Here is a 15,808-nt window from a genome sequence, read left to right as displayed (position 1 = left end):
TTGAAATCCATGTGTGTGGGTGTCAGGGACATGGCACATCTAGAACCAGGTAGAGAGGTTTACTAAGTGGCTGGTACCACCACTGCCAAAATGACCACAAGACCCTTGAAAGATAGCAATTTCAAACCTTAGGAAACACTTTCATGGAAAGATACATACACACAAGGAAATTCTAAACTGAACTTCTAATGTCTGATTTTCTACCTCTACATTGATAAGGTCAGTTTGGGTTGTAGGCACATTGTAAGCTGTCATAGCAAAAGAAGATCAGAACAGAAAGTAAAGAGCTCTATGCATCACGAAAAGTTCTTTCTTTATTAAAAGTACAATCTCCTATAGAAGAGAGTATCATTGGTTTTGCTGTTCTGGATAAAGAAAAGGAAGGGATGGTTAGCACAGAATGTGGAGAGGGGGATTTGGGGGCTTAATGGACAAAATTTCATTGTGACAGTTATGGCAGATGTTGCTTCTGTACCTTTCTCAGTCACCTCCACAAAGGGCTTGAGTATGACCTTGGAAAAATATAGCTCTTTCTTAGACGATATACCAGAGAAGTCAGCCCTGGCTTGTTCAAAGGCATGTACCATGCCCAAATCTATTAGCACATATTGCACGTCATAATTTTCTTCCATTTTAAATCTAGGGAGAAAAACTTCCACTTCTGTTTTGTGCATCTTCCCATAAAAGAGGTTTTCTTCCACCTAGAAAGAGAGAATTGAAGTTTGCAAAGGTCTGGAGTAGTGTCCAATCCAGCTTTCTTCTCTGGTGTTTATGCTTTGCACCTATGCTTTACAGTAGAGTAGCTGCTAGCCAAATGTGGCTCTTCAGCACTAAAAATGTGAGAAGTACAAAAGAAGAGAAGAATATTTAATTTTACTTAATTTGAATGTATACAGTCATGGGGTCTATTTGTGACTACCAGACTTGACAGCATACATATGGAAAAGAGAACAGTAGTATTGAGCTATTAAACTTGGTAATGATTTTACATTTCTATGCCTTGACTCTTTCCAGAAACCTATAAAAAGCCCTTTCTAAGTCAGAAATGTGTCACCAAGGCAGAGCTTGGACTGCATTTGTGGGTGGGTTCTATCTCACTGGAAGCACATCAAGGCAGAATTTCTCTTTTACCTATACTTCCTCCCAATAAATCCCTCACAATTCTTTGCTTCCTTAAATCCCAAAATATCTACAGTCTGCCCTTTCCTCTGTTTCCATCGCCACTGACTTTCTTCTTGAAAGCCCATAACAGCCTCCATTCTGACCAATCTCCATTCTCCCTTCTTCCCAAGCATCCATTTAGCTGTAGGAATTGATTTTCTGAAAAAAGCCAATCAATGATCTTCTGAAAGACTTCACTGATTCTCTGCTACTTGCTCTTCAGAGAATGGTTCATGGGCTACAGCCTCAGCATCACCTACCAGCTAAGTACAAATGTAATGTCAGGCACTGACCCAGGACAACTAGATCAGAACCTAATTTTAGTGACATCCCCAGGAGAGTCAAAGAATCACAGAAGTTTGCAATCTAAAATTGTTTTCCTAAGGACAAAGTCATAATTTTGGCAATGTGGAAGAAGAGAGTACTAACATATGTCAAAAGTGTACCCTGTGCATTGGAAAAAAAATGCATGATGATTTATGTCATCTCCTTTAATCATAATATGAAGTTTTGGATTTAAAAAGTCTCCCAGGACAGTGGGAGGGAGAGGATATGGGTGGGGACAGGGAGGAGGAATAAACAAATTAAAAAAAAAAGTCTTCCAAAGGCCTTATGGTAAAGTCTTGGTTGCCAGCTGATGAACTTTTGGAAGGTAATTAGATCATGAAGTGTGATGACCATATTCAGCTCCCCTCCAACACAGGGAAGCAGGAGAACATTGGTGAATATTTCTTTGACATAGGTCATTTTAAAAGAAGATTTCTGAAACATCATTTGCATAGGTCTCTTTCCAGTCTGTAAAGGAATTATGTAACCATTAAATTGTGACATGACCTAGTTGACACATGGCACATTCAACACAGCCAAACACTTCCTGCCCCTGGATCACTTTTTTCCCTTCCACTCTTGAACACCACATTGACCTTCCTTTACTGACTCATCTCATTGCCTCAGTGTCACAATGCTGAAAGGCCCAGGGATCAGTTCTAAATTTTTTTCTCTTGATGATCTTTACGGGAATCAGGATGTGTTACTCAAAAAGGCATTACAATTATTTTGACAGAAGCATTCAAGATCTTCAAATGTCATATTGGCTCCAATGCAGAGCCTCCCAAATGAACTAAAAATAACTCAGTTGTCATAATTCCCCTCTTCAGAAGCAACTCTATGCACCTTTTCTCAGAATTGAGAAGTCTGCACCACACTAATCCAGACATTGTCGCAAGAATATTACACCCCCCATTGTTGAACGGCCTATATATCTTTCCAAAAAGTCATTTGCTTCTCCATAAATGCACTTTCTTATCCCTTTACCTACTAAGTGGTGTCCTTCCCCTTCCCCTTGCCTGAATTGCATATGTCATGGCTGAACCATCTTGTGATCATGAGTAAGAATGTTAGGTGCTAACAATGAGAGCAAAGGAAGAGAGCTGGTGCTCAGAAAGTCTCACCTACATCCCATGTTAGACCTGGCCTCTGATAACTCCAGAGACCATTCCTAACTTTCTGATATGGGGCATGAACTTCAAGAGTGTCAATACTTTGTGATGGGTTTCCTGTTACTTAGAGTTGAATGAAAATGGAGCACACACCTTGTAAAGAAATCTCAATGAAAGAAATATTTTCCAGGAGAAAGTGGGATAGTTTTATTTCTCAATAAAGCTAGAAAGAAATAGATCTCTTGACAAACTAAAGTTTTAACTTCAAGTCAGCCTGGAAGACTTAACCAATAGTGAGTGACTAAAACTAAACTTAATCAATGTATAATCCCATATATTTCAAAAATCTCTTCAGATAGGGCCAGGTATTGTAGTGAATAATTGTAATCTGAGTTACTTGGGAGGCATATGTAGGAGGATCGAGGTCCAAGGCCAACCTTGGGAGAAAGTGCAAGACCTTAGCTAAAAACTAACTAAAGCCAAAATGTCTTGATGTGTAACTCAAGTGATAGAGCATCTGCCTAGCAAGCATGGGGCCTGGAGTTCAAATCCCAGTACTGTCAAAAAAACAAAAAAAATGTCTCTAGAGTTAAACAAAAAAGAAAGGATTAGACACATTCCAGAGAAAGATACACCTTTAGCAAATAATATGTTCAAAGTTGGAGGGACCTAAACTATCTTTTGTAGGCCTCCCTCTCTTTACCTTCGTTTTAAACAAACATAGTGCCTATTAATCTTTATTAACAGAGAAGACTGAGTATCATTGACTCAGTGTTTATTGAGCAGATGTGCTAGGCACTTATAAGATAGAATTCTCTGCCTTCAAAGAGTAATAGTAAGAGTGGTAAAATAGACACTTCATTCAACAACTGAAGACTATAAGGTCAGATTTGTGATCCAGATGGTACACAAAATAATTTATTTGGCTGGGGAAGAGGCCCAGGAGTTGTACCCACCTTTAATGAGGTAAAAAAAAAAAAAAAGATGAAAAGAGAAATCTAGGGTGTGATTCAAGTGATCCAGTGCCTGCCTAACAAGCAAGAGGCCCTAGTTCCATCCCCAATATCACAAAAGAAGGAGAGAAAGAGAGTAAGAAAAAAAAGTGGTAAAGGGCAAGAGAAAGGCGCCAAGCCTTGGCAGGGAGTCCAGCTGCAGTGCTGGCACAGCCCATGTGAATCCATGCTCCTGAGGTGATGCTTCTCACATGTTCTATAGTCAATATCAGGACAGGAACCAAGAACTGCCATTGGTAGTGCCAGACACTCACCATGCTGGTTTTAAAGGGCATTTCCTTGGTCCGATGTTTCTCAAACTGATTATCCCAACTCCCTTTGAAGTAGATGGCATTCATAAGAACCAGCTTCGTCAATGAATCAATTTTACCTGTAAAGAAGAATTAAAGATGCCTTTAATTAGAAGTGCTTGCTGATGCATGTACCAGGAAGATTCTTCAGATCAATTACTCTCACTGAGTAGGCAAGATGAAGGAAATTCGTGATGTCCATTCTGGGACATGGACAGAGATGTCCACGTCCATGTCCTTGGGTATAGGATGCTTGTCCTTACAACAACAGTATGAACACCACCACAAAAATAAAGCACAAGGGCTGGGTGCAGTGTTCATGCCTGTAATCCCATCTATGCCTTAAGCATAGTTAGCACAACTGAGGTCAAAAGTTGGCTGGAGGAAAAAAGTGAGACCCTAACTAAAAAAGTAACCTAAAAGCCAAGGGGCTGGAAGAATGGCTTAAGTGGTAGTGTGCCTGCTTTGCGAGTTCAAACCCCAGGACCACAAAAAATAAAATGTATTGAGCAAACAAGAAGATATTAACAGATGGAGGATTACCTGATAACATGTTAGGTAGAAAGGAATGATTGGTATCTATGACTTAAAGGAAGTAAGTTAAAGGATTGCCCCGAAAAGGTGAGAAGTTATACTTGTGCAAAATCAGCTTAAATTAAGAATTTCGGAGCCACTGGCTCCCGGGCTCCGCTGCAGTACCTTAGCTGTAGCCTTTCCTTTCTCTCCAATAAATCCTACTTTATATACTGAAAAAAAAAAAAAGAATTTCAGTTTACAAAGCATTTGGCAAAGAATCCTCCAGCATTGTATAGATAAGCCATTGAACTTGGAGAATACCAGAAAGACAAGTATTATCCCTTAATTTCTAATTTTATACTATGTTAAAAAGAAAAACTAACTAATATTAATAACAAAAACAATTAAGAATAATTTTAAGGAACACATGTACTGAGTCCTGAGGAACATCACACATTAATTGGAGCAAGGATAGGTCTGTGGCATGGCTCAAGTAGTAGAGTGAGTGCTTGCATAGCATGTGTTAGGCCCTGGTTCAGTCCCTTCTACAGCAAAAAAAAAAAAAAAAGAAAAGAAAAGAAGCCTCACAAGCATAAAGCTAGAGAAAAACTCTCTGTGTAGGCATTTTTATTTTGAGAAACATACTTTTTAAAGCTCAGTTAGAGAAAGAAATAACTCCTTTTGATATTTGCTATTTGATAGTCTGATAAATTGAGTACATGACTATTTTCACCTTCAGTCTTGTCAGCAGCCCAGGCATTTATATATTTTCTGATGTCTCTGCTTCATTGACAAAGTCAAGCTGTTCCATGTTGGCTGGGTAGAATTTGCAGCAGGAATCTGTAAAACACCAGGATAGACACAGAAACATGATTTCCCAGCAGTAAAAGTAATTAACAATAATAACTTATGTTTCTTTGTGCCATATCAGAAAATCAGTAATTCATGATTTACAATATGCAAATTATAATAAAATATAAGGAATTAACTTAAAGCCCCAGTTCTTTTCAGCCATACCTGATATTAGCTTGTACACTTTATTTTATAATTAAAATAATGGTATGAATACTAAATGGTTTGTAGGAACTCTTGATCGTTGAAAGAGTAGTAGAACATCAATGAGATTACTCAAAAGATGTTGAGAGTTCTCCAAAAAACAGCAATATTTAAGAAATATGCACCTAATAAAAGACCATCAAATACAGGAGGCAAAAACTGACACAATGGTGAAGCAAATAGATGAATCCACTATTATAATTGGAAACTTAACATCCCTGTATGGGAAATGGACAGTTTCATCAGCGAGGATGAAATTGACATAAAACACTATGGACTAATTGGATATAATTGGCACCTTTGATTATTTTATCCAGTTGCTCATCTGTAATGTTCACCCAGAGAGACCATATTCTGGGCCTAAAAATACACAGTAATAATCTAAAATAAGAAAAATCAAGTAATGTCTTCTCTAAAACCAACTAGAATCAACAAGAAAAGTTAGCTAAAAAAAAATCCCTAAACCCTTGGAGATTAAACAACACACTTCTAAACAAGGAATGAGTCAAAGAAGAAATACCAAGAGACATTTCAAAATGCTTTCAACTAAATGAAAGTGACACTCACTAACAACACCATGCTGGTGAAAATGTGGAGCAACAGGAACTCTTACTCATTGCTTGTAAGAATGCACACCTTGAAGACACCTGCAGTTTCCTACAAACCTTAGAATACCCTTGATCTATGATGCAGTATTGTACTAGTGGATATTTACTCAAAAAGATTTGAAAATCATGATTTTATAAGTTTTCTTCATAACGTTCTCTAATGCCCCAGGTTAGAAACGACCCTAAACGCTCATCAGTAGGGAGGGTCAGTCACATTATAGTACATCCGCACTTAGGAATAGCAGACGTTGATAAAAAAGAGTGGTATAGATCCGCATAAACTAGAGGGATAGAAGTTAAGATGTATTGTGAAAAGAAACAAATTACAAAGTAATCCATATGATACAATGTGGTTATTACAGAAAACCCCACAAATCAAAACTTCTATATGGAAGGAGGATCCAAAACAAATCCATAAAAACTCTTCCATTGGCAACAGGAATTATGGGACTGGAAGAAGGTTGATGAGGACTGTTGTCTACTTAGTTTCATTTACATATAACAAGATCTTATTTAAATTGATTTTTTAAAACAAAAAAAGTCATGAAAGCATTGTCAAAAATATACGTAGTTTAATCAGTCAAGATATATATATAGAAAGATTTCCAGTGCTTGAAAAACCAATAGAAATGTTTAAATATGTAAAAACACATTTAAATAATCAATCAATCTCACAAAATAATCATCAATATCTGCAAAGCCATGGCTAGAAATATTCATTTCGACTCCCCTTTTCAGATGATTCAGATCCAATTGCATTAGTCTGTGTAAGTTATTTTAGTACCGTTTCCTTTACATTTCAGAAAACTCAGGACAGTGTGTGATACAATCCTTTCGACAGACATGAAAACTGAAAGAACAGAAGTCCTTGAGGCTCTTGAAAGGCAGACCCGGGAGCAGACCCCCATGTAAGAATGCTTGCCGCCATTGCTCAACACATTGCCGTCTGTTTCCTTAGAGAGAAGCACGTGTGACTTACCACGAGGAGCTCATAAGACTTTTCTCCAAAGAGCCTTGGCGGTTCTAACCAAGTGCTGAGTACCAGTTCTGTTCACTTCAGCAAGAAGTGACTGGGAACCATGGTAAATAGCCTCATCTTCGCTTCTGTCTGTCTTAAAAGAAAGTGCCTGAAATAAAAAAGAAAGAGAGAGAAAGGAATAACAATACATTTTTAGCATTCTGTGACTTTACAAAGAAATGGGTACACACTGAACTCAGCACTAAGAGTTCTGTACATTCTACTACTGCTTGAAGATGATTCGTCTAATTCAAGGTGACAAGCCACCTGAAAGCCACTGCCACAATCTAAATTTTGCTGCTTTAGGATACCTGAGACTGATTCATCTATAAAGAACAGACATTCGTCAGAGTTCAGGAGGCTGGGAGATACAAGATCAAGATGTTTTCAGATTCAACTGCCTGAAGGAGGCTACAGCCTCCAAAAGTGAGGAATGCTGTGTCTTCACCTGGTGGAAGGCAGAAGGGCAAGCTCACCAAGCCCTCCATGAAGACTGTGAATCCACGTATGGAGGAGAAGTCCTCATTGCCTTTCTCTTCTAAAGGAGTCCACCTCCTAACATCTTAGCATTGGTGCCCTACATTTTGAAAGGGCAAATCCAAATCATAACAGTTTAGTCTGCCTACTTAAAACCCCTCTAACGACCCTCTGAAATGCTTCCCAAAATAAACCAGAGTGCTCTGAGCATCGGTATGAGAGAGAATGCTTTTGTCTAACCTCAACAAAATGCCTCAGGTAATTAATGCTCGCTATTTGTGGCAGTTTGCCTGCAAACTTGGGCGCCAACAGTAAGTCTCACCTCTGCATACACATGGTCCTCCCAATACATAAGATAGTGCCTCACGGGCATGGTGGCACATACCTACAATGCCAGCACGAGGGAGGCTGACACAGGAGGTTGAGATACTGTATCATAAAACAATTTGAAAAATGATAACAACAAAAGAATGGAGTCTCTCCGCCTTCATCTTGGAACTGTCTGATGTCTGTCAGTGTCTGAGGAAAAAAATGCAGAAAAAACTACACTCATCTGAGCTCAGTCCTTAAAACACCAAGCAGCTTCACTTCATTCTCTTATGACTCAGCTAACATCCCATAAGGATGTCCATGCTGACCTTGAAAAGGGCACAAGGAAGGGTCTTAGAAGAAAGGTAAGACTTTCTTGTCTTTAGCACAAGGGTGAAGACATATGCATGAGGCCTTCTTGCACCTTCCAGCCAGCTGCCTGCTGTAGCATCCACGAGTGAGTCCTGACATCCCAGGATGGCCAGGCAGTGGTACCATGTTCCATCCGGACAACTCCCCATCCTCACTCCTGTGACACTAGCAGAGTTACGTGAATGCTACTATTACTTTGGGATTTGAAATGCAGAAGATCATCTCAATGTATAAATTCAGTGCAACATGTATTGTTTGTGAGACAGCTTGAGGTACCTGGGCCATCTGGGCAGCTGTGCTTCCCTTCGCCCTCTTGTAGACCATTGCCAAGGCCAAGGAGATGCTCAAGGGAGAAAAAAATATGTTTTCCAAGTTGCTTCCACCCAGATTTTTCAAAAGGTTCAAGCCAAAGTTGCCATTAGCTTCTGTCAGAGAATCTATGATGCTAAATCTGAAAGAATTGATTTTAAGACTGAAATGCATAAATATGTTCACATGCCTCTTAAATATTCACTCTATCTATAGTTATGGTTGATCATTTCATTCTGTGAGTAAATAGGTACATACAAAAAACTAAATATTTTGGTGGAGCCCTCAAGTTTATATTGCATGATTTTAATATTAAAATGGAAAAACTGACTTGTAATGTATTTAATATAATCCCATTTTTTCAAAAGGAACAGAATGGGCACTTATCTGACTACGTGTTTGTAAGCATAGAGTATGTGAGGAAGAATATACACCTGGCTGCTATCTTATTAGGGGTAGAAATAGAAATTAATTTATTTAACTTTACTTACATCATGTATTGCTTGGTTTTTTGTAAGGGATTGTACATTATTATTTGAAAATACTTCGGTATAATAAACTAAATCACAAAGTTACACAATCAAAGTGATTGAATATTTTTATAATGTTGAAGAGAGGATCCCATTCTGAAATCTTAAGAGATGATGAATTGAACCCCACAAAGATATATCAAATGCTTACATTCAATTTACTTTTGACCTTCAATTCTCTTCAGAGCAAAGCACAAGTCATTCCATGTTTCTAAGAATCTCCTACTTCACCCAGGCCCAGACATCTTCCTTGTCCAATCCTACAATAGCCAGAACTTTCTGCTGTCACAGAAGCATTTACTACCTAACTTTTTATCATGGCATATTCATTTTTGAGGTCTATCATGATGAATTATCACAAAATGAATGGTTTAAACCAGAGATTTCTCTCACATTCAGGAAGCTAGAAATTTAAAATCAGTGTGTTTGCAGAACTGGCTCCTTCTGGAGGCACTGAGAGAGAGGGCATCCCTGCCTGTGTCCCAGCTTCTGTAGATTGCCAGCAATCTGTAGCTTTTCTTGCCTTGTAGAAATGCAGCAATGCTTGGCTTCCCTACAAACTTTGCTTCTGTCTTCACATCATCTTCCAAAGAGAAAGGAGTGGCAGCGAGCAAGTCAAGATCTCTTTTAAAACATGAAATGCCTAAGTACAAAAACTATTCTTTTCTAATACTGGTAAAGTAGGCATTCCTTTCTTATACTCTACATTTGATGTTGTAAATTGAGACACCCATATTTCCAAAGTATAATATATGACTACACTTTCTCAAAGGAAGCAAAAATGGAAGAAGGAAAAGAAAGAGGAAGAGCAGAGATAGAGGAGGAAAAGAAAATGAAATACTTGAACATTCTAAATAAATACTCCATTTCAAACTATATCACTGAAAGAAAGACACAAGAATGGATAAAACTGTGAGTGTAAAGTTGAATACACAGAAAATCATTACATCTCTTCAGGGAACTGGTTAGATTAGTTAGATTCTGTCACATACATGATTGGATATTAATGAAAGTGTTAAAAAATCACAGGTATGCCATGGGAACATACAAAATTAAGTGTAGGAATAAAATTATATATAATTGTTATATATAATAACCATAGCTTTGTACAACGTATTTCAACTGACAAGTGTTTATTTCTTGACACTCAAGCTGTTCCAATGTGACTAGTGTGGGTCTCTTTATGTTGTTTAACTTACCTGTGTTCTCTGTACTAAACATACTTGTTTGGCAAAAGATCTTACCCATTTGATTTTTTTTTCCAACTCAAAAATGACATCACTTCTACTCCTTGTAGAAGCAAAAAAGGGAGTTAGTTTGAAAATACAAAATCTGAATATTTACAGAATATATGAATGTTGGCACTGACCAAAAATAATGCTGCCGTTATTGGGCTATGCTACTGACAAAGCTCGCTAGACCATTTCAGTTCCAAATGTACCATGCTGTGCCATAGACAGGAACTTAAGACTGTATTCGCCTTCCTTTTCCAAGACAAACGTGCATTTAGAGGCTTTCCACTGGAAGCCAGTGTATTCTCTTCTCTTTCCTGATCGGTTGTGTTAGCACCAACTACTGTTGACAGTCTTCTTATTGAGTCCATGCTTTTGTGAATCCATTGCTCTTTGGGGTGCTGCACAGCTGTCTCAGCTGAGAGAGCCCGGTGCCGATGCTCTTCGTTTTGAAGCCCACTGTGTTTTCGGCTTCATAGCTTACTCTCTTGTGTTGATGGAAAGAATGAGACCCTAGAATGTGATTTCATGAGGAACAGTGCCCAAAGGAATTTTCCAGAGAGGAAATTTCTGGTATGACTGTTGAGTTTCCTGGAAATAGGCAGGGTCAGGAACAGGAAGGTGGCAGGGGACTGCACTTAATCTTTAACTTCTGAATCTGTCTTCTTCCACCCCTGGTAACTGTGGGTCCCTGAATTCCATATTGAATTAGATCCTGAAGCAATGAGACACCGAGCTCATGCTGGGGAGGGAATGGAGGGTGGTTGTTTGATTGCCAGGACTGGGTAACTAGCCAATGTGATGGCCAGTGATGGAACTGTAAACCAAGGCCCCTGTTTCCCTCCCTGCCTGTGTTTCTGCCCTGCTTGTCCAGGCACCTTCTTCCTCCGATGTTGAGCCTTTCACTCCTCATGAGGTCTCTCGCCTCCATGGGCAGCTGGAGGATCTTCCTCCAGGCTCTCCTCCACCCACTTCTCCAGAAATCTGGTGAAATCCATGTGCTGTTTGACTCCTACCTTAATTTCTTGTTAATCACAGTGCACGTTACTGAGCCCCAGGATACAAGAAGCCCGTTGTACTTAGTACTAATGTCACTTTTGCATCACATCACCTCAGTCCTGCAAACCACAAAGGGAAGACCGTTTTGGGTCACACTTTGGTCATTAGGCACAATCAGGTTCCAGAAACCAAAGTCCTGGGACCTGACCTGCTTTCCCTAGCAATAACATACTAATGTTCCACAACTTCTTTTGTCCAAAACTGAGTTGGTGTGACATAGCAGTAGAGAAGAAACTAACATAAGTGCTGAATTTGTCTAGCATAACAAAACCCAAATATGATTAATTGTCCATCATCTCCACTTAGCTTCAGGATAAGAAGTCTTCAGTAATTGCCTTCAGTATTTTTAATAAAATTAAGATAATCACAAGATCTGAAGAGTTCCTGAAATTTATCTTGGCCACTCTGAACGAGCTGGAAAGTGCTTAGAAATGGTCAAGGTCAATCTCAGGTCAAGACAGACCTCGAACCCCCTGAGGTATTCTTTCAAAAGGCAATTGGGGGTGCCTAGGTTAACTGCCTTTGAGACCCACAAATCTCTCTGGGCCTTCAGATGGCCTTGAGGAGTCAAAGCTGTGCTCCCTGCAGCGTTAGCTGTGGCAAGGCCACTCAGAACTGCAGCCCTGGGCACTCAGTGCAGCCTCTATCCATCTTCTAAGTCTCTGCCTCCTCCAGGGTGCCAGGTGGGGGCGCTCCATCTCCAGTGCTGGAGGGCCTGGGAGCACAGTGGTTCCTGCCACAAGTACCTGGGAGATAGGGATCACCTTCTGCACCTGTTTCCTCATCCCACCGCTCCCTAGTCCCCACGCGGCCACTTTCCCATCTAGACCTTCAACCCAAGACAGAGTGAAGGATCCCAGGGGAACCTGGGTCCCTCAGGAAACACTTTTGCAAGTTTCCCCACTTTCCCAACACACTGGGGCTAATACCCTAAAGTCCCCGTAGAAGCAGCTCTGCCAGATACACACCTCAAGTTGTGAGTGAGTGCTGTGAGGATGGAGCTCCAGCAGCAGAGCTGGTGTCTGATATTAGTGGGGCTGGGAGGGCGCAGTCCTGCAGCTGCTGGGCTGGTCCAGAAGACAGCAAGGTTTCCAGCTGTGCGATTCTTGGGGAAGTGAGAAAAGGCCCTGATGTGGGGTAAGCGATTATACTCCCCTTTCAAACCCCAAGTTCAAGTATCTTTGCAGAGAATTGAATCAGGACTTCATGACAAAACAGTGCCAGTTCCTAGTACTCCCAGAAAAGCAGTACACTGAAGAAGAGAAATTTAAAATGAATGGTCCACAGGACTATGGAGGAATAGAAATTCAACCCTAGGGTGCTGAACTGACAAGCCAATATGAAAACCGTGTCTGCCACTTGGAGCAATCCCTCTGGAAGTGGGGAGAAGGCTAACTGAACTTTTAAAACTGGAAAGTTCATCTTAGGACACTTGAAATCCCTACCCTGAGCCCACCTTTCTCAGCATCACTGTTTTAAACCACATAACTCCTGGAGGCTCCCAGACTTTACTGAATGTGCAGCAGCATCTCTGGCCTCTACTCGCTGGGTGCCAGTTGGGTTTTTCCTTTAATTTTTTTGAAAGTAGTAAAATATGGAGGAATGCTCAGAGATATCTCATTTCCTCTTCTCTCCAATCTTTTCCCTCCCAACTTTACTCATCTCACCCTCCTAGTGTTTTCTTTTTATTTATTTATTTATTTATTTATTTTTAGACACGGACACTAAGTTTATTTTTTCTGACTGTCACAAAGAGACAACAGAACTTCAGTGTCCCAGAAGTTGTCCTGGATTCAGTGATAGCAGGCCCTGGGCTGGGAACAGCACTGGAATCCTTTTCTGTAATCATCGCATAATTCTCCTCCCAGGACAGCACAATGCCACTTCGACACTGTGTCTTCTTGTCCATAAAGTTAGGACAGACAGACTCTCTCTTACCAAGAATATCAGTTTAGAAGGTCTTTTGCTCTGACACGCTGTCAGGTGGAAGGAGAATAGCAGCATCATTCAGTTTTATTCAGTGGTGGAGACCAAGACGTTGGTCAAAGGCCACTCCAGAAAGGATAGGAAATCAACTGTGCCCACCACTCAATCATTGCCCACCACTACGACCTCTAACCACAAAGAAGATCAGAGTCCACAGTGAGATGAGTAACTGCCCACAGGTCTCCAACTGTTCTTGGACAGCACACGCGGTTCTCCATGAGGAGCTATGTTCATATCAGTGGCGGAGCCTCAGAAAGAATGCATGTTTACACTCTGTACTCTCCAATGGGTAATACTTATCATAAAAATCTAAAACACACTCTTCAGTCTTGAATCCAAACTTCTGGTATAGCAGCATAGCAGGGTTGCTTGCTGAGATGTGAAAGGTCACATCCTTGCCCATGCAGGTCTGAATCAGGTGATAGATCATGAAAGTTGCAATCCCTGCTCTTCTCCATTCAGGATGGACAAACAGAAATGAAATGTAGGCCTCGTTGTATTTCACATAAGGAACCATGAAGCCAAAGGCAATGATGACTTTTTTTATACAGGACAACAATACTGAAGTCTGGATACTGCAGGCACTCAGACAGATCAATGCCAGGCCAGAAAAACTCCTGACACATAGAGTTGATCGTTGGGATGTGATTTGGTCGGACATAGCAGTAGTCAAGAGGTGCGTCAGGCTCAGGTGTCCAGTGTGGGTCACTCCTGTGCAGGTGGGAAGGAATCTGTGACAGGAGCTGTAGTTTGGGTGGCTTTGTCTCATAATCACGCCTGAGGAAAGGCTTGAAGATACGAGAAGTATAAGGGCTGACAATACTTTGGTCTACAACCATATCTTCTGATCCCACCAAACGATACAAAAATTTGGTGGTCTGATGCCGAAATCCTTTCCGGGATGGCAAGGCAGTCTGGTACCGGTCGACGATCCTGAAGTCCTGGCAGGTGGTGCGGTAGGTGGCTTGCCCGGCGGGAAGCCTGGACACTCCTGCTTCCTTGGCACCGTAAAGCCCGTCGACCAGCAGCAAGGCGGCGTTCACCACCTCGTCCAGGTGGAAGAGCGGCAGCCCACAGTTCCTCTTCGTCATGGCCACGGCGCCGGGCAGGCTTCCAGCCTCTTGGGCAGCAGCTTCTCCTCGTAGATGCTGACCGGGGTATACTTGGGCCCTTTGGGCTTCGTGTCCTTCTCCAAGGGAGGCTTCCTCTTCTCCTGAGCCCTTGCGTGCACAGAGGCGTTGGAGTCTGTGTCTTCGCTGTCCACGTCCATCCTGTCCGGCTTCTCCTCCTCGCTCTCCACCTCCTGCTTGATCTGCTCAGGGGCTCGGACCTTCTTTCTGCCCCCCACGGGTCCCGCAGCTGCCGAGCCGGTGGGGGGCCGGACGGACTCCATGCCCGGGTCCATTTCGTCGTCATCGCGGAACAGGGCTTTGTGGCGGCATCACATCGGGAATCAGATCAGTTTCGGAGAGCCGAGTGGGAGGCCGGGGTCCCCGGGGGCACAGAAGTCCAAGGACGGGGAAGGAGAGGGGCTAGTCAGAGGCCTGCGGTCCGAGGAGCTCAGGGACGAGAAGTCGATCACTTCTGCTTTCTCCAGAATCACGTCTGGCCTTCGACCTCGGCTAATGAATTTCACAGGGGTGGAGGATGTGCTCCTGTCCAGAAAGCCTGCCGCTTCTTTCTGGGCTCTTCGAATGTCTTCGGCTTCCTGCGTTCGAAACCTTTTCTCTTTTAATTCCACGGCAGATTCCACAGGATTCCGACTTGCTCGTTTTCTAAGTCCCTCCACCGTAATGATGGGATCCAATGTTGGTTTTGGGGCTTTTACTTTCAAAGTTGAAGCAGACAACTTCTCTCCTTCAGGTTTCATTGTTGGGGGCTTGTTATGAACAAGTTTCCACCATCCAGGCTCTCCAAATTCCTGAGCACCTGAACGGAAATACATAGGACTTCCCACGCCGAGACAACCTGCTGCTGTGCTCCACCACGTCGAAGTCTTTTTCCTGCTGCCATGTCAGCTTCAGTCTCTCATACTGCTCCTTGCCATCTGCTGAGCAATCCGAACAAGTAAACCTAAAAAAGTTATCACCCTTAAGGTAACTGAGCTGTTCCCTCAGCTGACTGGCCGGTATCCATTTTTGGCACTTGTCACAGAAGTAGGACAGCTGCTCCTCCATCCACAACACATCTCCTTCCTCGCTGTTGAGGGAATCCCCTCTCTGGTCATAAGTCCACAGATGATCCTCTGACTCAACGATCAGGAGCGTCTCTCCCTCCACTTCACCCTCTTCCAGCCCTTCTGAGGTAGTGTTCTGGTGGCTTCATCATCATTTGATAAGTCATTGTCGACTTATCAAACTGCTCAGATGGGTGTTACTATCCATCCCTTCTGCGCACAAGTTCAGAAGTGCTCTTCAGGAGCAATCCTAAACT

The 15,808-nt window shown here is 41.8% G+C and overlaps 1 protein-coding gene and 1 pseudogene across 1 annotated transcript; both read right to left on the bottom strand.

The window, feature by feature from the left end:
• Positions 1 to 317: 317 nt before the first annotated feature.
• On the bottom strand, positions 318 to 13,298 carry LOC109697074 (serpin B6-like). The gene is given in 10 exon segments (XM_074069581.1): positions 318 to 674; positions 1,771 to 1,956; positions 3,868 to 3,985; positions 5,128 to 5,194; positions 5,197 to 5,271; positions 7,065 to 7,099; positions 7,101 to 7,210; positions 8,536 to 8,710; positions 12,358 to 12,494; positions 13,134 to 13,298. Coding segments are annotated over 10 exon segments (1,425 nt in total).
• On the bottom strand, positions 13,290 to 15,759 carry LOC109697075 (cysteine-rich protein 2-binding protein pseudogene; annotated as a pseudogene).
• Between the last annotated feature and the right edge of the window lie 49 nt (positions 15,760 to 15,808).

Source organism: Castor canadensis, chromosome 4, assembly GCF_047511655.1.
Source record: "Castor canadensis chromosome 4, mCasCan1.hap1v2, whole genome shotgun sequence".
Classification (NCBI taxonomy): domain Eukaryota; kingdom Metazoa; phylum Chordata; class Mammalia; order Rodentia; family Castoridae; genus Castor; species Castor canadensis.
This window is presented reverse-complemented; position numbering and strand designations above follow the sequence as displayed.